Source organism: Bubalus bubalis, chromosome 5 (genome assembly GCF_019923935.1).
Source record: "Bubalus bubalis isolate 160015118507 breed Murrah chromosome 5, NDDB_SH_1, whole genome shotgun sequence".
NCBI classification, from domain to species: domain Eukaryota; kingdom Metazoa; phylum Chordata; class Mammalia; order Artiodactyla; family Bovidae; genus Bubalus; species Bubalus bubalis.
Genome location: NC_059161.1, coordinates 77,822,450 through 77,845,035, shown reverse-complemented (window position 1 = coordinate 77,845,035; position 22,586 = coordinate 77,822,450). Strand labels below are relative to the sequence as shown.

General features: G+C 59.1%; 1 protein-coding gene across 4 annotated transcripts; it reads right to left on the bottom strand.

Moving 5' to 3' along the window:
- Positions 1-1,544: 1,544 nt before the first annotated feature.
- SLC45A3 (solute carrier family 45 member 3) lies at positions 1,545-21,990 on the bottom strand. 4 transcript variants are annotated; one of them, XM_006062255.4, is made up of 5 exons: positions 21,872-21,990; positions 8,312-8,706; positions 6,669-7,451; positions 5,531-5,796; positions 1,545-3,322 (listed from the first exon to the last, which is right to left on the bottom strand). In XM_006062255.4, the coding sequence occupies exons 2-5, from the start codon at positions 8,481-8,483 to the stop codon at positions 2,891-2,893; spliced, it is 1,653 nt and encodes a 550-aa protein (XP_006062317.1). In that variant the 5' UTR covers positions 8,484-8,706; positions 21,872-21,990; the 3' UTR covers positions 1,545-2,890. The 4 variants fall into 4 exon arrangements, with proteins under 4 accessions (XP_006062317.1, XP_025133572.1, XP_006062314.1 ...); XM_025277787.3 differs by lacking the exon at positions 21,872-21,990 and adding an exon at positions 21,519-21,669; XM_006062252.4 differs by lacking the exon at positions 21,872-21,990 and adding an exon at positions 21,058-21,382.
- Between the last annotated feature and the right edge of the window lie 596 nt (positions 21,991-22,586).

The following is a 22,586-nucleotide window of genomic DNA, read 5'->3' as shown; positions in this document are numbered from 1 at the left end:
TCAGGAAGCAACAGTTAGAACTGGAACAACAGACTGGTTCCAAATAGGAAAAGGAGTTACGTCAAGGCTGTATATTGTCACCCTGCTTATTTAACTTCTATGCAGAGTACATCATGAGAAACGCTGGACTGGAAGAAACACAAGCTGGAATCAAGATTGCCGGGAGAAATATCAATAACCTCAGATATGCAGATGACACCACCCTTATGGCAGAAAGTGAAGAGGAACTAAAAAGCCTCTTGATGAAGGTGAAAGAGGAGAGTGAAAAAGTTGCCTTAAAACTCAACATTCAGAAAACGAAGATCATGGCATCTGGTCCCATCACTTTATGGGAAATAGATGGGGAAACAGTGGAAACAGTGTCAGACTTTATTTTTGGGGGCTCCAAAATCACTGCAGATGGTGATTGCAGCCATGAAATTAAAAGATGCTTACTCCTTGGAAGAAAAGTTATGACCAACCTAGATAGCATATTGAAAAGCAGAGACATTACTTTGCCAACAAAGGTCTGTCTAGTCAAGGCTATGGTTTTTCCATATGGTCACGTATGGATGTGAGAGTTGGACTGTGAAGAAAGCTGAGCGCCCAAGAATTGATGCTTTTGAACTGTGGTGTTGGAGAAGACTCTTGAGTCCCTTGGACTGCGAGGAGATCCAACGAGCCCATTATGAAGGAGATCAGCCCTGGGATTTCTTTGGAGAGAATGATGTTAAAGCTGAAACTCCAGTACTTTGGCCACCTCATGTGAAAAGTCATGGAAAAGACTCTGATGCTGGGAGGGATTGGGGGCAGGAGGAGAAGGGGACGACAGAGGATGAGATGGCTGGATGGCATCACTGACTCGATGGACATGAGTCTGAGTGAACTCCGGGAGTTGGTGATGGACAGGGAGGCCTGGCGTGCTGCGATTCATGGGGTTGCGAAGAGTCGGACACGACTGAGCGACTGAACTGAACTGAACTGAATCTCTAATCCTGAACTTAAACAGGCAGTATCAATAGAAACTCACCACGTATTGACATTAAACATTTTTTCCCCTAGTTTTGTCCACAGAAAAGGCCTAATACCAATGATCAACCTAATAATAAACACTCCCAATGCCAATATTATGGTCGCTGTGGAAAAAACCCTTTTTCCACAGAAATCAATCAGATGCCCTTAGAGAAAATAGCTCATTTCAGATCTATGGCAAGAAACACACAGGTGAGCCGGGACATCTGGTAATGCCAGAAAGCAAAGCAGCTTTCAAAGACCATTAAGGTTGCCAGGTGCCTCCTCTTGCTGAGGCTGATAACGGGTGCTTACTCCTCTTCTTGGCCACACTGTGAGCCCTGTGATAAGGAAAATGCGCCCCCTCCCTGTGCCTTACTCCCCTTCTCCCCTGGAGGGTCTCTCCAGTCCCCGGGTAGCACAATCCAACAGGCGAAAGACAGACGAATGCTGGTCTATGGTTCCACCTGCTGGTGGTGCTGGGACCTGCCGCTGCCCAGACCGGGTCTCGACAGGGGCTGGTCTTTCCCCCTCAGAAAAGACACAAAGACCAATGAAACATAGAAGAAGGCTTTAATTTCATCACCATAAACATTATACTCTGATTGCTCACATACAGCATAAAATATTTACTCCGCTAAATAAATAAGACATGACATTATTACAAACGGCACTTAAACCCCCAGAGAGATAAGACCTCCTTAGCCCAGGCAGGGGGTGCTCCTGAGTTTCTGTGCTAGAGTTCTTAAGCACAGATATGCCCTGGGGGCTGAGACGGATAGAGGCTCAAGGAGCCACACTCTGTGCTTCTGGTCCCAAAACAGCCCCAAGGAGGGGGCTGTGGAGCGGGGGAGGAAAGGTGGGCTTGGAGGCCCAGTCCTAGGCCCAAGTCCTAGGCTTGGAGGCCTAGTCCCAGTCCTAGGCCCCCCTAGGCTGGGGGTTTGGGGGCTGGCAGGGTCACGGGGTGGGGGGTGCTAGGGAGGCTGCTGAGACCTGGAGCCCCACCCTTCACATTCCCCAGCCCTCCCCACCTCGGGTACCAGGAGCTGGGATATCAGTTGGGGTGAGTGGAGTTTGCAAGGTCAAGGTTAGACAGTTTGGGGCCAGACCAATCCCTCCAGGAGAAGGAGATTCTGGCAACCCTCAACCCAATAACCAACCATCTCAGGGGACCTAGTCGCCGAGGATCTCATCCTACCCAACTCCCAGACACCTTGATTCTCCTTCTACTTAAATAAATAAGTTAAATATTTAAAGACCAGGGTCCCTGTGATGGCACCACAGGGGCCAGCAAGCAAAGTCCTAAGTGTAGGAGAGGGGGAATAGCAGAAAGGGGGTGCTGGAGGGCGGGGCAGCTTGCCTTCACCACTCAGGATCATGCTCCCCCCAAGTCCTTTTCGTACTTGCAAATCCTGCAGAGTCTCACGGTAGAAACTCCCACGCAGGAGCGACGATGGGAGAACCTACAGGATAAAGGCCCTCGGTGCTAGAACAGGTGGTTGCATTTACTCAAATTTGGGATTTACCCCAATCCCTTCACTGGGTGTATCTTGACCAGGACTCTAGCTGTCCACCCTGAGCCTGGGTGATCCCTGGGCAGAGTTCTGCATTCCAGTGCGTGGACTTACTTAAATGCCCTGCCCTTCTCCCCTTGAAGAAGTCCAGACTGAAGCCTTCTGAAGAGCTACCAAGACAGCCGGCCCTGAAGACTGGCTTAGGGCTGGGAGGGAAAGAGGTGGGAGGGAAGAAGCACCTCGCTGCCACCAGGAGGCAGCGGAGAGCCACACCAACCACTTTGGCAGCAGCAGAAAGGGCAAGGCCAGCCCCGGCCCCAGGAGGCTGAGCAGGGAGAGCCGGACCCGGGAGGCAGGCCCTCCGCCCTCCGTGTCTGGTGAGCACCCTACACAGAGTATTTGGCCAAATCACTCTTGTCAAATACTACCTGCGTGACAAAGTAAATGGCAACCAGACCCAGGCCTGCCGCCGAGACCATGTAGGCAGTGACGGACTGGCTGACCTGAACGATGAAGCCCATAAACAGAGACGGGGCCACCTGAGACAGCAGGAAGGCGCTGTCCAGAATGGCCAGGTCTAGGCAGATGCCGCGGCCCGGAATTGCCCTGGCCTCCGGCGGCTCAGCCACGGCAGTGCGCACGGAGCCGTCGCAGGCGGAGGCCCCGCAGAGAGCGGGCGGGGCTGCCAGCAGGCCGCCAGGCCCCCCGTGTCCGTGGGGGAAAGGGGATGCAGCCTTGGGGCCCGGCAAGAAGCTGGTCATCACGCCGTCCTCGCCGGCACCGCCTCCATCGTCTCCTCGGTACTTGGGCAGGAAAACCTGGGGGAGGGGAGGGGGGACACACCAGGACAGGTCAGCACCCAGACACGGGGTCCCCCAGCTGTGAGAACCGGCCGTGGCCTTCAACTCAGGGCCGAGAGGAAGCCAGCAAAGGGTCTCAATGAAAATCGGGAGAAGGGCAGAAAACTGGGCAGACCCCTGCGTGGTCTGCGTCTCCTGCGAGGAGTCTCCTGGGGAGTGGGGGTCGGGGGCCCAGAGGGGGACCCCTGAAACCACATGTCGAGGTCTCCTCCAGCCTCTCCTCAAATCAGCATGGCAGATGCACTCAGTACTGCCAGTTTGGAGGGGAACGACAGAAGAAGGAAGACAGGCGGGCAGAGAGACATGGCGGAGCGGAGCAACACAGGTGAGGACCCCGCCGCACCGAACTGCACGCTCTTTCCTGGCCTCCTCCTCCCGGCCCCTGCCACCTGCCACCGGAAACCGTCGACCCCCATACAGAGATGTGCCCACTGCGGGGCCCAGGCCCAGGCTGCAGCTGTTGCCCTCCTGTGAAGTCTGTGGCCCCAGCCTGGGCCAGGCAGGGTCCTCAGACTCAGCCTGGAGAAGCGAGGAACACCCGTCCCGGCTCCCACGGCCTGGCTGCGCTCCTGTGGGAGCCGTCCTGTCCGTCTCACCGTTTGCCGGGGACAAGCACGGCCTGACCCTGCCCTGCCTGGGATGCCCCAGAGCCTCCCATCTGAGGACAAGGCCCGTCTGACAGCCGTCCCAGGGCCCACGCGTGCCTGGAACACCGCGTTCTCAGGGTCGGCTGCATCAGAGCCGGGAGACGGCGGCCGAGCTCTAGCCAAGGCTCGTGTGCTGCCAGGAAGCAGAGGAGGCGGGCAGGCAGCAGGGGGCCAACGGTGCCCGGGACCCTGCCCCAGCCAGCCGCCCCGCCCTGGGGACAGACGTGCTCCCCAGTCGAGGGGAAGACCAACCCCAGCACATTCCCTGGCACGTGTCCAAGGCTGGCCCCTGGACACCAGCCTGAGCCCCGAGTCAGCGCAGGAGAGACTGGAGGCTGATAAAGGTCATCAGGGCGCCCACAGGGGCCACGGGGGTCAGGTTCCCCCACCCACACCCACCCCTGCAGCTACCGATTGGGTTAACACGCCCCCCAGCTAGGTGTTTCCTCACCTGTGGCCTGCAAGGGGCAGAACAGGTCTCCCCTGCAGTTTGGAAGCCCTATGACAGCAGGCTTAGTCTCTTTTTTCTTGGGACACCCCTGGACAGAACTCTGCAACAGGGCTGCAGCTCCGTGAGGCTAGTGGAGGCCACAGAGGTGATCACACAGCCTGGCTCAGAAGGTTCCCACAGGAGGAGGCCCCTGGAGGGGCTGCTTGCTGCTAAGTCGCTTCAGTCGTGTCTGACTCTGTGCGACCCCCATAGACGGCAGCCCACCAGGCTCCCCCGTCCCTGGGATTCTCCAGGCAAGAACACTGGAGTGGGTTGCCATTTCCTTCTCCAATGCAGGAAAGTGAAAAGTGAAAGTGAAGTCGCTCAGTCGAGTCCGACTCTTCGCGACCCCATGGACTGCAGCCCACCAGGCTCCTCTGTCCATGGGATTTTCCAGGCAAGAGTACTGGAGTGGGGTGCCATCGCCACTGCTTAGAGGGGGGCTAAGCAGGGAGGAGGCCCCTGACTTACACAGTGCCCAGGCGAGCGGTGGCAGGGGCTTCAGGCTCCGAGAGATCTACCGTGGGGGTGGGGGAAGTGGACAAGGCAAAGGAGGGAGGCAGGAAAACGAAGATAAACTGAAAGAGGGGAGGGAGGAGTCGGGAGCCTTCCCCGTCTGAGACCAGAGCAAGGTCAGTAACCAGGTCCCTCCCTGGACAAGGCCCATGCCAGGCTTTTCCCATTCACAGGCTGCGGAAGCTAGGTGCCCCAAAGGTCATCTGATCCAGCCCCCTGCTTCTGCACAGAACACCGCAACCCAGACTGAGGACTTTGACTAGCCTGCTTCTTCAGGATTTCCAGAGGATTTCACATTTCCTGCAATCATCCACTTTAAGGGCTTTATAATCCTGACATCAGGAAGTCATTCCCAGAATCTAATCTACACCCTCCTTCCGCAGCCCAGGTCTCTAGCCCTGGGACCACAACAGGCTTCCTCTCCCGTCAAAGAATTCCTCCTCCAGCTTCTCTGGCCAGACCCTGGCTCTGGACTGCTCAGCCAGCCCTCCCTCCCCCGGGTCCGCTGAGTACCTGCTTCTCGCGGTGGTAGAGGGAGGCGAGCGTATAGGGCAGGATCTGCAGGGCAGAGAAGGTGACGCCGGTGAGGGCAGCCGAGGCGGTCACCACCACCACGCTGCGGGACAGGCACGTGGCGCCAGCCGCCACGGGGAAGGCCACCACGCTGGCTAGGTAGACTGCCCGGGTGCCGAACCGCTGCACCAGCCGGTCCATGACCAGGGAGAAGAGCAGGGAGATGGCGCACTGTAGGAACAGCCCCAGGCTGCCCATCCGGACCCCTGGGGGTGGAGGGGGAGAGGCCGTGAGAGGGCGTGGGGACAGTGCTCAGCACAGGGGTGCAGGGCACTCGGAACCAGGAGCACCGGTCCCTGAGCCCATCCGGACCCTGAGCCCATCCTGACCCCTGGGGTGGAGGGGGAGAGGCCATGAGATGGGGCTGGGGAGAGGGTTCAGCACAGGGTGCAGGGCACTCGGAACCAGGAGCACCAGTCCCTGAGCCCATCCGGACCTCTGGGGGTGGAGGGGGAGAGGCCATGAGACGTAGCTGGGAGAGGGCTCAGCACAGGGGCACAGGGCACTCGGAACCAGGAGCATTAGTCCCTGCTGCCCAAGACCCGCTATTGCCAGACCCGCACCCAGCACCCCTCACGCACCCCAAGCAGCAGGAGTCTAGATTAGGGAAAGTGATCACAGCCACTGGCCAAGGGCCGAGGAAGCCATTCTGAGGGCTCAGAGCACTCAGCTTCCAGGAGGGGGCCAAGACCGCCACACCGGAGGCTCCAAAGGAAGAGTTTGGGACACCTGAGCTGCAAGGGGTGGCCACGGCAGTGGCAGAGCAGAGGGCACACAGAACGTGGGGCCAGGCAGACCTCGGCCCGGCCTCCGGACCTGAAATAAGCTCAGCTTCTCCTTCCGCCAGGTTGGGGCAATGACTGATCAAAACTTTGCAAACAGCCCGAGGCTCCGCTGAGGTTGCAGCCAACCTGCTGCTCTTCTCCCTCAGCAACTGCACATGCAGCCTACACGCTGGCCCATTTTCCAGGTGGGGAAATCGGGGCCCAGATGCCCCAGCTGTGGGCATCTCCCCATGCCCGAACATCCATTGGAGGGCAGCTCCCACAGCAGCCCCCCAGGACAGCCAAGGCCTTACCTTCATCATAGTGTCTGCGGGCCTCTGTGCCTGGCTCAGCCCCAGGCACGCCCTGGTACAGCCCCTCGCCCACGAAGTCTGTGTAAAATAATGTGAACGTCATGAACGCCATCCAGCTGCACAGCTCTGCCACGAAGAGCTGGCGCAGGGCTCGGGGCGTACAGCAACAGAGCCGGCGCAGCCGAGGACAGAGGGCGCCCAGGCTCCGCAGGGCCAGGCGGGCACGGCCCGGGCAGCAGGGTGGCACTGAGGGGGCGGAGAGCCCTTCCTCAGGCTCGGCTGGGCCCAGGGCTGCTTCCTCGGCCACGAACGCCGTGGCCGCCACGCAGGTGAGGAAGATGAGAGCGAGCAGCCCAAAGAGGCACTCCTCCTGGGTGCCCAGGTAGGGTGCCAGGGCGCTGCCATCCCAGTCGATGGCAGGCAGGAGGTAGCCTAGACAGCCCCCGAGGCCGATCATGAAGGCGTAGACGGAGAAGGCCTGGCGACAGTGGTCCGGGTCCCGGAAGAGGTCGGAGAGCAGGGCCTCCAGGGGCGTGAAGCACAGCTGGCCGCAGAAGGCCAGCAGCCCCACGCCCAGGATCAGCAGCGCCAGCTCCAGCGGCCTGGCGTCCGGGCACAGCAGCCCCGCCAGCCGGCTGGCCCTCGGGATGAGGAAGAGGCTCAGCAGGACGCCCAGGGACAGGGCCCAGATGAAGGGCCTCCGGCGGCCGTAGCGCCCGCGCCAGTGGTCACTGGCCGAGCCAAGCAGCGGGACCGAGACCAGACCCAGCACCGGACCGATGCCTGCAAGAAGGGCGAGGAGTGTGAGTGAAAGGCCAGGGCTCAGAAGGGGAGGGGGACGGGGACCAACCTCCTCGAGAAGGAGGGACGCGGCGACGACATCGCATGCAGGGCCCGCTCCGCACTGGTGCTGTGCTGACCACTTCACCGGACCCCGATGCACTCCTCACAACTGGGATCACTAACGCCCCATGTTAAGACTGAGGCATGAAGCAGCCGGTCAGTGATAAGTTACACGGGCACAGAGCCAGGGAGGGCGGGAGGCAGGGTTTCAACAGGCAGGCTGACCCCGACCCTGCCATCCCGACAGACCCCTCTTCCTGGGAGTGAAGGAAGTGACCGTTTGCTTGGTCACCACCAAACGATGGTGCCCATTCGCCTCCTGTGGCTTTCGCAGAATTCATCTCTAGCCAGGAGCCCAGCCCCTGCCCTGGGGGCCAGAAAGAGCCCTTGCTGGTTGGGGGGGAACCCCAGCCCAATTTATCCATAGCTAAGTTAGCAGTACAGCCGGGCTAAGTCACCTAATCTCTCATTAGCCTCCACTGTCTTCTCTCTGAAATGGGTAACCTCAAAGCGTTACTGCAGGAGTTGGATGAGGCCACAGGTCTGAATTGCAAAGGGCAGTTTCTCCACGTCTCAGGGGGCTGTACATGTGTAGGGGCCTGGGACACAGAGGTAACCAGGGAACGGCCCTGTCCTCCTCTTTCTCTCGGAGCCCCTCAGCGCAGGGTCAGCCCTCTGCTCAGCAGCACTGACCCCCAGGCTAAGGGGCAGCAGGCACCTTCTGGGTAGAGGCGCTGGTGCCTTCCTTCCCCGGGAGGCCTGTCTCTGGAGCAGGAGGGGAAGAGGACGCGGTGACTCACCCAGCACCATGGTCATGAATTTCTCCTCCACCCCCACTTCCAGCAGCAGGGGTGGCACGTAGGTGATGCCCGCCGCCAGGCACACCTCCAGGCCGAAGGTCAGCAGGTTGACCAGCAGGAGCTGGGCCTTCCGATGCCGCAGCAGGCGGCTTGCCCACAGCCTCTGGACCATGCTGGACCGGGCAAGTGGGGCTCCGGCCCGCTCACGCGCTCCAGAATGGCTCCGTCTCCGCCTCGCTGCAGATGCCGAGGCCTCTCCTGGCTGCCACCGACCGCCGAGGACTCAGCCAGAAACCCACTCCTGCGGGCCCACTGTGCAGGTCTGGTTTCTCAGCCATGCTAACCGCCTGTCATCGTGGGGGGCCTCGGCAGGGTACAGATGTCAACACTCGATCCTAAAAGGGCAGGGACAGTCACACACACAGAGCATTAAGTTCCGGGAACCCAAGCTCCAGGATTCACTCTGAACTCTGAATCTGGTTCGCTCCCGGGCTGATGGCGTGGCCCTGCCACCCAGGAGCCACCCCTATGGTGCAGGCAGGAAGTGCAGTTCATATTAGCCTAAGGTTGGCCTAATTAGTAAGGTAAATATGATATTTAAACCTCAGTACACTCCAGAGGCTACTAGATGTTAGTAATTCTCTGTTTTGAAATCTTTGCAACTTCCCTTGTTTCCTAGTATAGAAGGGAGGGGGAAGAAAAAAAAGTCAAACCAGCTGAATTCCCAGTTCCCCAGGCACTGTTATCAAGGTGCCCCTGGAGACCCTCTGCGAGGCCCAGTTTGTTTTTCTCTCTCCACTTGCCAAAGCTGGGCTGTTCAATTCCCCTTTGTTAAGAGTCACACTTCCTATTTCACATTGCCTGGCCACAAGCCAAGCTGCACCAAACTACCACCCCAAGGAGGAGGACAAGGGGAAGAGAAAAGGCTGTGGTTTCTTGGGTTGGGTTTGAGCCTGTCATTGAAACCATTTGAAAAGCACTCCCCTGGAAGAACCTCGGCCTGAAAACCCCTCTCAAGTTTCTCTCCATGCTCAGTGGCCATGGGGAAGAAGCACTCCCGTGTGAGCCGCCCAACCATCAGGGGACTGGGGGGCTGCCCCCAGGTCCCAGCCTCACCAGCTGGCAGCCTGTGATGATGCCAGTGACCCCGGGCAGCGCCCCTCTTGGCCCAGAAATCCCCGCAGCCCTTCCCGTTGGGCCTTCTGCTCAGAGATCCCAGCAGGGAAGTACCCACCCTGGTCCCCAACCCCTCGGGCAGTGGGCCTCTAGGTCTTGCTTCCCGACCACTGCACCCGCTTCAGTCCATTCTGTTTATAAGTGACCACAGAAGAGGGAAAACCAAGTCAGCTGCGCAGAGAAGGCAGAGAGGGGAGCCCTGGTCCCCTAACCTGTCATCATCCCGTGGTGGGTAGACAGTGGACAGAGAGCCTCAGGCCACTCGTGGCTGGAGCCTGGAGTGCCTTCTCCAGTCTCACTGACTCAGCGCCACAAACGCTGCTGAAAAGCACTACTGCATGCAAAGTTCACAGCCGCGAGCCTGGCTCCAGCCCCGTCCCCACCGAGCGCATTCCCGGAGCACCCTCAGCCCTCGTCCGTGCCCTCTTCCGATCTCAGCGTCTCATGACTTGGTGCTTCTGCTTCCTTATCTAACATCACGAAGCCCCGAGGGCCTGTGCGCTACAAAGCATGCTGCAGGTGCTGTCTGCACTGCGCCACAAAGAGGTCAGACGCCGTCAATCCTGGCTAAGAAGTGTCCATCCCGTAACGGCCTGCTGGGGTTGTGCAACTTGTAGCCCAGGAAGAAAGGGACTTCACACAAGGCTGGACAACCAGCAGCCTCCTCCTCCAAGAGCCACTCAGACCCAGACCATCCACTTTGGAAAGAGACACGGACTGCTATGGGGGTGACATGGGAGAAACGTGAAACACGGACCCACGTGGTCACCAAAGTGGGTTGGGGGACCAGAAAGCACCCTTAGCTGGGGGTTGTGGGTCCCGCTTGAGTTCTCCCCAGAGGAGAGAACTGCCATGCCACTGCCATGGCAACCCCAGGAGGAAAGCGGGGGGCCATGGAGACCAGGGGGCAGTGCTGTCTGACCTGGAGGGAAGGGTTCTGGGTCTAAAGGCTTCCAGCCCCTTCCATTCCCCACCCTGGGGACTCCCCTGCCCTGGGCTTTAAGGGACCAGGTCCTCCCTGAGCAAACAGAGACTTTATCAGACCCGGCCTCACCCACATCCGGCACCCATTCCCAAACCCTGGTTTGCCCCGGTTGTTTAGAATAAATTGCAGCTCTCCAGCAACCATCAAGCAACCCCCCTGCCTCCCTCCCTCCTTCGGTTCAGCTCCCCAGTGCCGGGACTGAGGAGGACGAAATCCTTCCCATGCCCGGCTCCTCTCTCCACCCTCAGGAGGCAATCCTTCCCATGCCTGGCTCCTCTCTCCACCCTCCGGAGGCAATCCTTCCCATGCCTGGCTCCTCTTTCCACCCTCCGGAGGCGCTGTGCCCAGGACCAGGGCCTGGGCCAGCTGAGGGATTCCTGGGGAGGAGGTGGGCGCCCAGCCCTGCTGCTTCTGCACTCAGGGTGCTGAGCCTGGCCTCTCTCTCTTGGGCACCCCTGCCACCCCAGACTCTCCCCAGCCTGGAACTGCCCAAGAGACGCCCAAGCCCATGAGAACACCCTCCCTTCCAAAGCCCCCCTTTCTTTTCCTTACCGTTCCCCAGTGCCCTAGCCTCCCGTTTGACCCCCACCTCAGCCCTCAGGAGGAGGAAGCTGGAGGAGGACTCCCACAGCACCAACTCTAGTGAGCAGTGGTCCTCCCGGGGCCTCTAGGCACAGAGGGGCCCAGGGCCCAGGCTCCACACACAATCTGTCACCGCCTTCCTGCCTCCCGCCCCACCCGCATCCACGGAGCACCTCTCCCTGAAGCTCGAGAGTGACGACTCCCGATGGGTCCCCCTGCATTCAGAGCCCCCTGCGTCCTCAGGGACACAGGCAGGGCAGCAGGGTCCACTCCACGCCTCCACCCTCCACCCTCCAGCCTCAGAGATGTTTCTGACTCAGATCCTCCTCCCCACGGCTCCTGGAGCCCTCGGCACACGGCACACGAAGGCCCAACCAGAGGGGCTCACCTGGTGGGGAGGGGGCGGGAAGACGAGGGAAAGGGGGCTGACGCTGTGGACAAGAACGGAAGACCTCTAGGAGAACAAGTCCCTCTCGAGGTCCAACTATTTCCCCCCTTCCTTCCAGATCCTGGATGACAGGACAGCAAGGAAGCTGAAGGAACCCCAAGACTTCTGGAAAGCTTTAGGGACCTCTGCCCCAGCCATCTTCCCTCCCGTCTGGGGGAGCAGAGCTAAAGCCCTTTAGATGGAGGGTGAACCTGCATTTTACCTGCCCAGCTCCAGATACCCAAACACTCCGGGTGCCACACCCCCAGAGCGGGCTATAGGCACCAATGCAGCTTTCCAGCACCCACTCTAGCAGAGAAGGAGCCTGGGAAACGTTTATCTAAAGAACAACTCACGGACAGCAGCCCAGGGTGGGAGGTGGAAGGGATAGGCAGGACCTAAGTGCTGCCCCCACGCCCAGACACCCCAAGGAGACTCCAGCCTGACCCCCAGAGGGTGGCTCCTAAGGGCTCAGCCAGGGGTTTGAGCGGATGGCAGAAGGTCCCGGGCTGGAGGGCACCCCTGTCTCCCTGGCCCCTCTCACGTTAGGCCTCAGCAGGGAGTACGGAAGTGCAACTGAGCAACAGGAGCGAAACTTGGCCTGAACTTTCTCTCCAAAACTCAGAGGGCTGGAGGAGGCTGGGGGGGAAGGCCCCTCCAGGAAGGGAGTGTCGAGGGACATATAAAGAGGCCTTTGAGACCGTTCAAAGGGGCTCCTGCCACCCCTCCGGCGAGGTGGGGCTGGGGTAGCAGGCGGCCCCCAACAGAGGCCGAGGGAACGGGCTGGGGGTGGCATCTCTGTGGCCTCTTTATGCAGGCCGGTGCCCCCACATCGCCCAGGCATCAAAGGGCCCCAGCCCCGGCCTGACCCCGAGCCCCGCGCCGCGCGGTCTGTGTGAGCCCGCCGTCTTTCTCACAGGCCAGGGAGCCCCTCCCCGCAGAGAAGGAAAAGGGGAGGAGGCAGGGTTAGGGTTAGACTCAGCGGTAGAAAGGGGTGGGGTCACCCTGGGCCAGGATCCCTAATGCCCCCCAGCCCAGGCCGGGGCTGCAGGTGCAGAGGATCCCACAGGTAGAGCCCCGAGACCACACAGGACGAGGGACCCGGTTTCCTCCACACCAGACTGGACCCCAGAGCCGCACCCCACGTTGCCGGATCCTCTAGGGTCGTGGGCAGGGAATAGCTCTGGAAGCTCACCAAAACCTCTTGGCGGGGGTCACCCAGCCCCTTGCCTCAGTCCCAGGGGGCCAGTGCCTTCGGTCCTACCTCGTAACACCTAGCCCCCTGCACCCCCAAAATGAGCTCTCCACAGGAGCCTTAGGACACCCCAGAAAGCCTGTGCTGGCCAGACAGGAGATGGGAGATGAACACGATTGAGAGGTGGTGAGCTCTCCACCATGACAGACCTCTCTGCCTGGGCCGCTGGGCTGTGGGAATTCCTCCTGTCTGGGCAGCAACAGAGAAGGGGACGCGGGACGAGCCTCCATGCAGCTCCCACGCCTTCCAGCCCACGTCAGCCTGCATTCTCCAGGCTCAAGTGTACTTCCAAAGAAGCAAGGGTCTGCTCCCCCACCCCGACCCGACCACCGGCAACAGCGATCTGCATAAGAAGCCAGGGCCAACGACCCCCCAGGCTCCCCAGGACGTGCCGGAGCCCCACTAGGAAGGCAGCCGCAGAGCGGGAGGCCCGGGGCTGCGGCCGCGGCAGAGAGAAGGCCCTCCCCCATTCCTGCAGCCCAGCCCCGGCCTCCCCCGGGCCCAGGGCCGGGGATTTAGCGTCCGCCCTGCTGCGCCGCCTTTTCTTCGCTCGGACGGGAAGCCTTCTGCTTAGCAGCTTGTCAGAGCGAGCGCGGGGCTGCGAGCCGGGACACAAAGGGGGATTAGGGAGAGACCTCTCGGCCGCAGAGTAATCCGTCAAACTCCCCCTCGGCTGCCGCCCCGGCCCCTGCCCGCTCGGGCCCCTTCCAGCTGCTGCAGCCCCCGCCCCGCCCAGCCCCTGAGCCCCGCCACGCTGGGCGGCAGAGACCCCCAGTCCCCGGGCTGGGGGTGGGGGGGGGGGGCGGCCGCAGACACTGGGAAAAGGGCAGCGGCTCCCTCCCCCCACTCCCCCCGACGTGTGAAAACCCAACAGGTGGCAGCGCCGCGGAGGGAAGCCGCTTTTGTTGCCTGAGAACCCCAGACCCGGCTCTGAGACACACAAGTGCCGGGGGAGGCCGGGGGTAGGGGAGGGGAAGGGACCCGGGGCCCAGAGCCCGCCCACCTCCCCCGGCCAATGCAGCCACGGGGCGGCAGGGCCTGCCCACCCTCACCTGGGCCCGCCTAGGCCCAGCGCGCCTCCCAGAGTCACCTGGCAACCCCATGGGGAAGGTCAAAACGGACACACACCTAACGCCAGGCACCCGGCCTCCGGATCAGACGCCCCTCTGCAAACAGTGGCGACCCAAGGTCCCTCAGGACCACCTTGACCTAGTGCAGTCCGGACGGAGACAGTCAGTCAACTGGCAGCTCTCTGAACCCAGACATCCCAGTGGGTTCTCCAGGGTGGCCAAGGTTTGACAATCAGCCTGACCTGGGTTCGCCTGCCAGCTCCACACCTCACTGTAACTATGGGACCTTGTTCACTGCCCTCCCTAAGCCTCAGTTTCCTCATCTGCAATGACCAACAGCAGCTAACACTGAGGTCTTCCACATGCCAGGGGCCCTTCCAAGCGTTTGAGTCTTTCAACTGGCTTGATGAGACGGTTGCAATGAGTGCACCCACTTGACAGGTGAGGAAACTTAGATGAATACCACCGTCTCTCACCGTGTGGGAGAGCAAGGACCTGCAAATTCATGCAGCACTGGGCCTCCTCGTGGAGAAACGTGGGAGGGGGTCTCTCATTCCCAACAGGAGCAGCAGAGGTCGCAAGGGGACCAGCTCTGCGTCGGCTTCCACCCCCCCTCACCCACGTGGCTCCTGCAGGGGCCCCCCAAAGGCACAAAGAATGCCAGGAATGTAAATGCCTCCCCAGGTGCTGGCCCCAGCAGGTGAGGAGAGGTCACTGGGCAGACGAGACTGGTGCTGGAGGCTGCGAAGGGAAATGGAGGCTGGGGTAGACATTTCCAGTTAGGGGACAGTGTGGTTCCCAGCCACGGAAAATCATCACAGTGGCCGACACTTGCTGACTGTTCCGGAGGTTGTCTGCATGTACCTGATGTATCTTCTCCAGTTCATACCATTTGCACAATCCCACAAAGTATTTGACATTCCTATTTCACAAAGATGAAAGGGGAGGTTCAGAGAAATACACGCCCAGGCTGCACAGGTAAAAAACGGTTGAATGGAAAGTTCAAACTGTTCCTGAATTCTAGAAAGTGCTCTGAACTAGGAGCCTGAACAGTGTAGTTCAGTTTCACCAACTTTCACAGCTGTGTATCCTGAAATACCTCTCTGGGACTGTTTCCACACTGTAAAATGAGTGCTAGTCTAGATGCTGTCTCAAGTTCTTTACAACTGTACAGTGATGTGATCTCACACCTGCCCCCTGGCCCCAGGTGGGGTGCTCACCATGGACGGTGCCCACCGACAATGTCGCATGGCACTGGCCGGGCAGTCCTAGCCCTCCACCACCGAGAGCCAAGAGGAACCAGGTGGAAAAGGGTTCCCCAGCTACACTTACCCCAACCTTTACCTGCCTACACAGTGCTCGAGTACATAGAGTGCCAAGGGTCAGCGGTCACCTGAAACTGATCCGAGTAACCAACCCATCTGGGGGCAGAACTGACCTCTCCCCTACTCCCTCCCAGAGCTGGACTCTGTTCCTGGCAGAGTAACTAAATTCTTTCTCTACTTGGGCCACAATGAACACTTCCCTACAAGGCGGGGGTAGTGGTACACAAAGAACCCCTTGGCCCGGGGTGGGGGAGAGGAACACAGGAGAAGGGGGAGTGGCACATTCAGGCTGCTGGGGAGTCCCCTCCCCCTGCTCCCTACAGCCCTGCAAAGTGAAACCTGACCAGCCTCTCTTGCAGCGAACTCGCACTTTGCCAGCCAGCCAGACCAGGCGGCTCTCCCCAGCCATACACATCCTTGTCCCCCCACCCCCACCCCCGAGCTTGACCTCCCTCAGAAGGTGACAGATACAGGAAAGAGACCAGGGCATGGAGGTCTGGGCAGACCTACTAAGGAGCAGAGAGCCCTGGGCCCGGGAGTTAGACCATGGTGCTGGTCCCACCCCTGGATCTCAAGTTCAATGGTCTCTGAGGCCCTTTCAGCCCTGATGCTGAAGCTGAAACTCCAATACTTTGGCCACCTGATGTGAAGAGCTGACTCATTTGTAAAGACCCTGATGCTGGGAAAGATTGAGGGCAGGAGGAGAAGGGGACGACAGAGGATGAGATGGCTGGATGGCATCACCGACTCAATGGACATGAGTTTGGGTAAACTCCAGGAGTTGGTGATGGACAGGGAGGCCTGGCATGCTGCGGTCCATGGGGTCGCAAAGAATCGGACACGACTGAGCGACTGAACTGAAGGGAACTGATCCTAGGGTCTGTGACCAGCTCCGTTTACCAGAGGGGGCTCTGGGCTGGACTCAGTCTTAGGGATGTGTTCTTCAAAACAGTCCCCTTAGCAGTGAGCAGAGTGTGAGGGGCTCCAAGAAAGAGGCGTTTTTTCTGTTGCTGCTAAAGAGCCCGAGTTTGCCCACCTTTGAAGAGAGTGTGCCTCATTCATTACAACCTCACCTCCCCCAGAGAAATGTCAGTGAGACTAAAGCCTGCCCACCCACCACCACTGAGCCCCACTCTGTGCAAGCCCCGCTGTGAAGGGGCTGGGGATTGGGAAACAACCCACCAGCGCCCTTCAGCAGGGCCAAGATGCAGGCAAAGCACCATGAGGTGGTGCAGGCATGCACGCTCCGTGCTCTCCAGGGTTCCTGGAGGAGGCTGAGCCGTGAAAGGCAGCAGGCAGGAACTGTGCACAAAAGGCAATGTCCACAAAACACCGCCACGGGAGCCTGGGATTGCTATATGCACCTGCCTCTCCTTTTAGCCCCTTCCCAGTCAGGTGTCGCTTACTCCTTGGAAGGAAAGTTATGACCAACCTAGATAGCATATTGAAAAGCAGAGACATTACTATGCCAACAAAGGTCCATCTAGTCAAGGCTATGGTTTTTCCTGTGGTCATGTATGGATGTGAGAGTTGGACTGTGAAGAAGGCTGAGTGCCGAAGAATTGATGCTTTTGAACTGTGGTGTTGGAGAAGACTCTTGAGTCCCTTGGACTGCAAGGAGATCCAACCAGTCCATTCTGAAGGAGATCAGCCCTGGGATTTCTTTGGAAGGAATGATGCTAAAGCTGAAACTCCAGTACTTTGGCCACCTCATGCGAAGAGTTGACTCATTGGAAAAGACTCTGATGCTGGGAGGGATTGGGGGCAAGAGGAGAAGGGGACGACAGAGGATGAGATGGCTGGATGGCATCACTGACTCGATGGACGTGAGTCTCAGTGAACGCCGGGAGTTGGTGATGGACAGGGAGGCCTGGCGTGCTGTGATTCATGGGGTCACAAAGAGTCGGACACGACTGAGTGACTGATCTGATCTGAGTCAGGTGTGGCGGGAAGAATACCAGACCCCAAATCATGGGACATGGGATATTCATCAGCACTGGGCCTGTTTTTATTTTCAAAACAGCCATCATGTTCCAGTTACCTCTCCTGGCCCTCCCCTCCCTTTCACCTAAATCTTATCCAGCAAAAGTCCCCACGTCCCCCAGGGCTACCTGAACCTCGAGCTGCCAAGGACCCGATACTCACTGGACACTGAGTGATGGATATGGTCCTCCTGGTCTCTGACTTGTAGTCCTTCCCTATCTCCCACTCCACCAGCCCTTCAGCTCCTAGAAACCAAGGAGCATTGTCCCTGCTCAAGCCCTGCCAAGGGATGTGCTCAACCAAGGGCCTTAAAGGTGAGGCTGATTCAGGATTCTTGTCTGATGGGATCCGACCAGTGTGTCCAGGTACACTGAAGATGCTCTGCTCTAAGCCACAGGAGCCAGGAGCAGGAATCTAGATTGCCATACTCCCAGGGATGGGTCAGGCACTCCCAGCTTGAACGCTATTTGCTAACTCAAGTATGGTTGGGACGAGGGAGGCGGGAGCATAATGGAAAGCACTGGGGAAGGGGGTCTGTCTCTGGCTGACTGCTGCTGGGGGCACGCTCTCTGCCTAGACATTCACCTGGCCTGAATCTGATGACTGAGGGACTACGGGCTATGAGACCAGAGGCTGGTCTCCAAACTCCATTCCAGCTGGCTCATCCCAGCTTCCTAGAGAGAATGACCTCTAGAATTAACAAAGAAGGCAAAAAGAACAAACGTACCAAGCACCTGGTCTGTGCAGGCTCCTTGCTAAATATGGTGATCTCATTTAATCCTTACCGTAACCTTGTAAGGTGGATACAATCATCTCCATTACAGACACAGAAACCAAGGCCAACAGGTGAGGTAGGCTTGTCTCCAACATCGGAAGCAAGAAGGCCCACAAGTCGTTAAGGGTCAGTGGCAAAATGTGGACTTCTTCCCGTGGGGGAGGAAGCGCAGACCGTGTAGCACAAAAAGGGCTTCCACAGGAAGTTCTGGTCAGCCATCAGGACGATCCCGTGATGGCTCTGTCACCAGCCCCTGCCCCCAGGCAGGGACACTTAACACACTGGACAAAGCGCCACGCTCCAGCTCTGCTGCTGGGAGTCAAGTGGCATCAGCGTGCAAGACACTGGGCCTGGTACCAACTGGTCCAGCCCTCACCCTTGCTATCCAGCAAACAGGGCCCCGGACTGTTACCACACAGAAAGCCAGGCTGGGTTTTTCTTCCTGACACCAGAAAGCAAAGGGTTCCCAGGGCTGGGGCGGGAGGACAGAGCAGAACAGTAACTTCAGAACCCTCCCTCCTCTCGCACAGTTTCTCTAAAAACCAGAACAAAAAAAGTCTTCTCTGCATAGAAGGCATTTAACCTTCCAGGCACTGTACCTTCATCATATCATGGCACTTTCTTCCAACTTGAGGAAACAGGCAGGGCAGGGGTTTCTGGACTGATCGAAAAACAAGCCATGCACAGTACTGACAGGGAAGACACCAGGACGTCAAGTCCTGCTGTGTTCTTTGCACCGGGCAAGTTCAACTGCAACTGTGTCATTTACAGCTTACATACAGTTGTATACGGTATAATTCCCTTGCTAAGAAACTTTGGTTCCTGAGCATGAGCCACAAGGACTGCCTCCATCGCTACCAAACAATAGCAGCTGACGTTTTTGCAGTGGCTGTGCTCAGAGCTTGAGATCGTCAGCTTGTTTAATCCTCACAATACTGCGAGGCAGGTACTGCTATCCTCATCTTACCGAGGAGGAAGCTGAGGCACAGACAGGTGAAGTAATGTGTACAAAAGGAAATAAGACTGGGACTTCCCTCGTGGCCCAGCGGCTAAGGCTCTGCACTCCCAGTGCAGGAGGCCCAGTTTCGGTCCCTGGTCAGGGACCTAGAGTCCACATGCCACAGCTAAAGAGCCTGCATGCCGCACCCAAGACCCAGTGCAGCTAAATAAGTAAATAAAAGGAAACAGAATTCAAACCCAGGCTCTTAACTAGTCATACGGACTCCCCAGAGTACAGAAGGCCTTGATCCCAAAGAAACAAAGTCTACAGCAGAACCCAAGAACAGAGGCCCAGGGTGGGTGCTGTTGTCCACTAGGGCACACGTGTACATACAGTGGATATAGTTAACAGCAGTTACCTGTAACTGACACTGTTACCTATCAGGCACACAGTCCAGTGCTCTGTATGCATGGTTTAATAAAGCTGGAGTGCTTTCTACATTTTAGATATAGAAGTTGGTGATGGACAGGGAGGCCTGGCGTGCTGTGGTTCATGGGGTCGCAAAGAGTCAGACACGACTGAGTGACTGAACTGAACTGATGTGTACATATATTTATATTTGCTCCATTATTATTTAATAAATAACAAAGCTACAGAGTAGGAATTTTCATTATTACTGTCATGTCCATTTTGTAACCAGGGATACTGAGACTTAAAAGATGTTACGTAACTTGCCCTTCATCCCTTAGCCCGTGGAGCAGCCAGGATATAAACACCTGACAATCTGGCTTGTTATCTATGATACTATGTTTCAGGCTCCAAGAGTCCTGATGAGAGCTTAATCTGCCTTTCAGAGTCCTCAAGAAGAGCCGGCCTCTCTCCCTTTTCTCTCCAGAGCCCTGCCGAGACTGAGAGAGGGGTATTCAGGCTATCCCTCCAGCACCCAGCGGCCTGGAGGTATCTCAGTGGCCACCGAGGTTCACTGTGCAGCTCCTCATCCTCCTGAAGGACACTGCAGAGCCGGGAGGGGCACACTCCATGAGCAGACAGGAAAACTCCCACCCCCAACATGCCTGCACTAAATTGGAGCCTGAACGTCCACAGCTGTACTCACAGCTGTATTTTTACCTTCAGATTCATCCTGTGGACTCAAGTTCCATTTTTCTGGGCACTTTTAGAACAGAGTCCTGGTTTCGGACAAGCCTGGTGAGAGGAGATAAGGGAGGAATGGGAGGATGAGACCCGTATTTGTTGGCTGTGATCTCAAATAACTTTGCAATCTCACACTGGAAGAAGTTGCTCTATAGGGAAGGCTGGGGCAATCAGCAGCCTACACTTCCTGGCACTGCCCTCGCCACCCCAACAGCCCGCCTGCGGCCGGGCCTCCGCGCAGGGGCGTCCAGCACCAAGGCTGTCCCTCTCCGAAGTGAGCCCGGAAAGGCAGTCAGAAGCCCCCAGGGCCTCATCAAGCCCCCGAAGAACGCTTTCGGGAGCCCAGCAAGGATCACTCTAGGCCCTGGTCCACGGACTGCGGCCAGCTGCAGACGGCAGCTTCGCAGGGATGGGGTCTGTGTTACAGCTGAAGAACAAGTCTGCACCAGGTACCCACCGGGCCAAACCCCACTGTACCCTCGAGTCTGGCCCCTGGGGAAAAAGATAGGGAGGTGTGGCCCCCGGGGCAGGGGGGCCGGGGGACGGCGGGAAGCGGAGCAGGTCAAGAATGCCGGTCAGGAAGGCAGACACCGATTCAGGGGTCAAGGGCAAGGTCAACGCACAGTGATGCAGCGCCGGGGACCACAAGGGACCGGGGCAGGCCTGGTCCTCACCCACGGGACCCGGCAGTTCCCTGGGGCCTTCCCCTGCAGGCCTGGCCCGGAGCCCTGCGACGCTGTGGTGGGTGCCCGGGGACCACCTCAGCACACCTGTTGGCTGATCTCAGGATTTTCAGCACCTCTGAGCCCGGGAGGCGAAGATAAGGACGCCCTTTCTTTTTCCCTCTCTTCTGACGGATAACCGAGGCTCAGGACGGCGCGCACACTGCAGCCCAGCTCTCGGCCCTGAGCCAAGCCCCGAGACTGACGTGCGAAAGGGCTCAGCCCCCTTTCCCTCCTCACAACCCCTCACTGCCCCCAGGCAAGCCGCCCGCGCCCGAGGACCCCGCGGCGTTCCGGCCGTCGGCCCCTTCCTCGGCTCCCAGGTCCAGGGCTGCGCGCGCCCCGGTGACTCACCCTGCCCCTTTCCGGTGAAGCCGAGACAAGGGAAGAAAATAAACGCAACTTTCCAAAGAAAACTCTGACGCGGGAGAAGGCCACCGGAGCGAGCGGCCGCTGCGCCCGCAGTCGGCCAGACCCGGGGCTCAGGGGAGGGGCCTCTCTCCGCCAGCCCCGCCGCCCGGTCGGTCGGGGACGCGGGGGACCCGGCGCCTCCAGCCTGGCCCGCCTCTGCGAGAGAAAGCGCGGCTCCGCGGGGGCCCCCGCAACCCGCCCGCGGCAGGGCGAGGGGCGCGCCCCGGGAGCCTGCAGCCCGTCACACCCCCCGGGACTCGCGGAGCCAGAGCGCGGGCGCGGGACGGCCACCGCGCCGCCCCCTCCCCGAGGGCGCAACACACGCGCCGCCGCGGAGCCCGGCCGCGCCGCGCCCCTCCCCGCGCCGGGACCCTTCCCGCGGAGCGCGGCGGGCGCGCCCCTACCTGGCCGAGGCGGGCGCCTGTCACCCCGGGCCGCCGCGCGCGGGCTCGTCACCCCCGCCGCCCCCAGCGCGCCAGCCGGCGGCTTTTAAATCTCCAGGTTACTCGGCGGGGGGAGAGAGCATGCGCGCTGGGGCGGCCCGGAGGGGGCGGGGCGAGGCGGGCCGAAGGTGGGGGGCTGCGGGGAGGGGGCGGGGTGGGACCGGTACCCAGGGGAGGAAAGCGGGAGGTCCCCGAGCTGTCTTTGTAGCCGCGACCGCGACGGGCAGCCCCCGCGTGGCTCCCAGACTATCATTACCTAGGGCAGTGCGCCGCCCCCTCGCCCTCGCCCTCGCCACCAAACATTTAGGTAGTACCTGCCCGACTTCTCGGGGCGCCTCCGCTCCCCGCGGCCGGTCTGCAGCCATTACCCGCGCGAGCTATGCCGGCCAGCCCCTGGTCCCTCGGGCCGAGCCGCACCCCACCCACCCAGGACCAGCCCTTGCAAGAGATGTCGTATTCTCCCCGAGTTACTCTTCCTACTGTTTGCTGTTCTCGGAAGCAGAAAGAGCTTCCTGATGGCTCACTCAGTCCCTCTTTCTGAAGTTGAAAAAGATTTCAGATTTTTTTCTTTCTGCTTAAGGGTGTGTATCGGGAAAGGGGCGGGGGGATAGGATATGTTGACAGTAAAATGTTCCCTTTATCAGCTGTTGAGCAAGGTCCCAGAAGATGCCTATTTCCAGGATGCCTTTAACAAGACTGAACTGTGCAGGTGGGAGAGAACTGGGGGCCCAGGCTGCCCTTGGGGTGGGGGGCCCAGTTGTGTCTTTCTTCCTCCATGGAGTGGAGAGCACTCCGATTTATGTGCATTGTTGATTTGAATACTACAAAATCAGGGGGAAGATGCTTTTGAAGGGGAGGACCTAGTTGACTGTAGCCATGGACCCAGCACCAGGGCACAGGGCTCCAAGGCTGGCCCTGACATCAACCAGGCATGATGTGGGAACAAGTCCCTTCCATATTCTGAGGCTGGGTAAGAAGGAGTTGGCCAGAGGGTCTCTAAGGGAACTTCCAATTGAAGGCAGAGAGAAT

Coding starts and splice junctions, on each gene's coding strand:
- SLC45A3 (XM_006062255.4), bottom strand. CDS start 8,483: ATGGTCCAGAGGCTGTGGGCAAGCCGCCTGCTGCGGCATCGGAAGGCC. Junction 7,452..8,311: donor ATTCATGACCATGGTGCTGG/GTGAGTCACCGC, acceptor CCCTTCTTGCAG/GCATCGGTCCGGTGCTGGGT. Junction 3,323..5,530: donor TCTACCACCGCGAGAAGCAG/GTACTCAGCGGA, acceptor CCCCTCCCCCAG/GTTTTCCTGCCCAAGTACCG.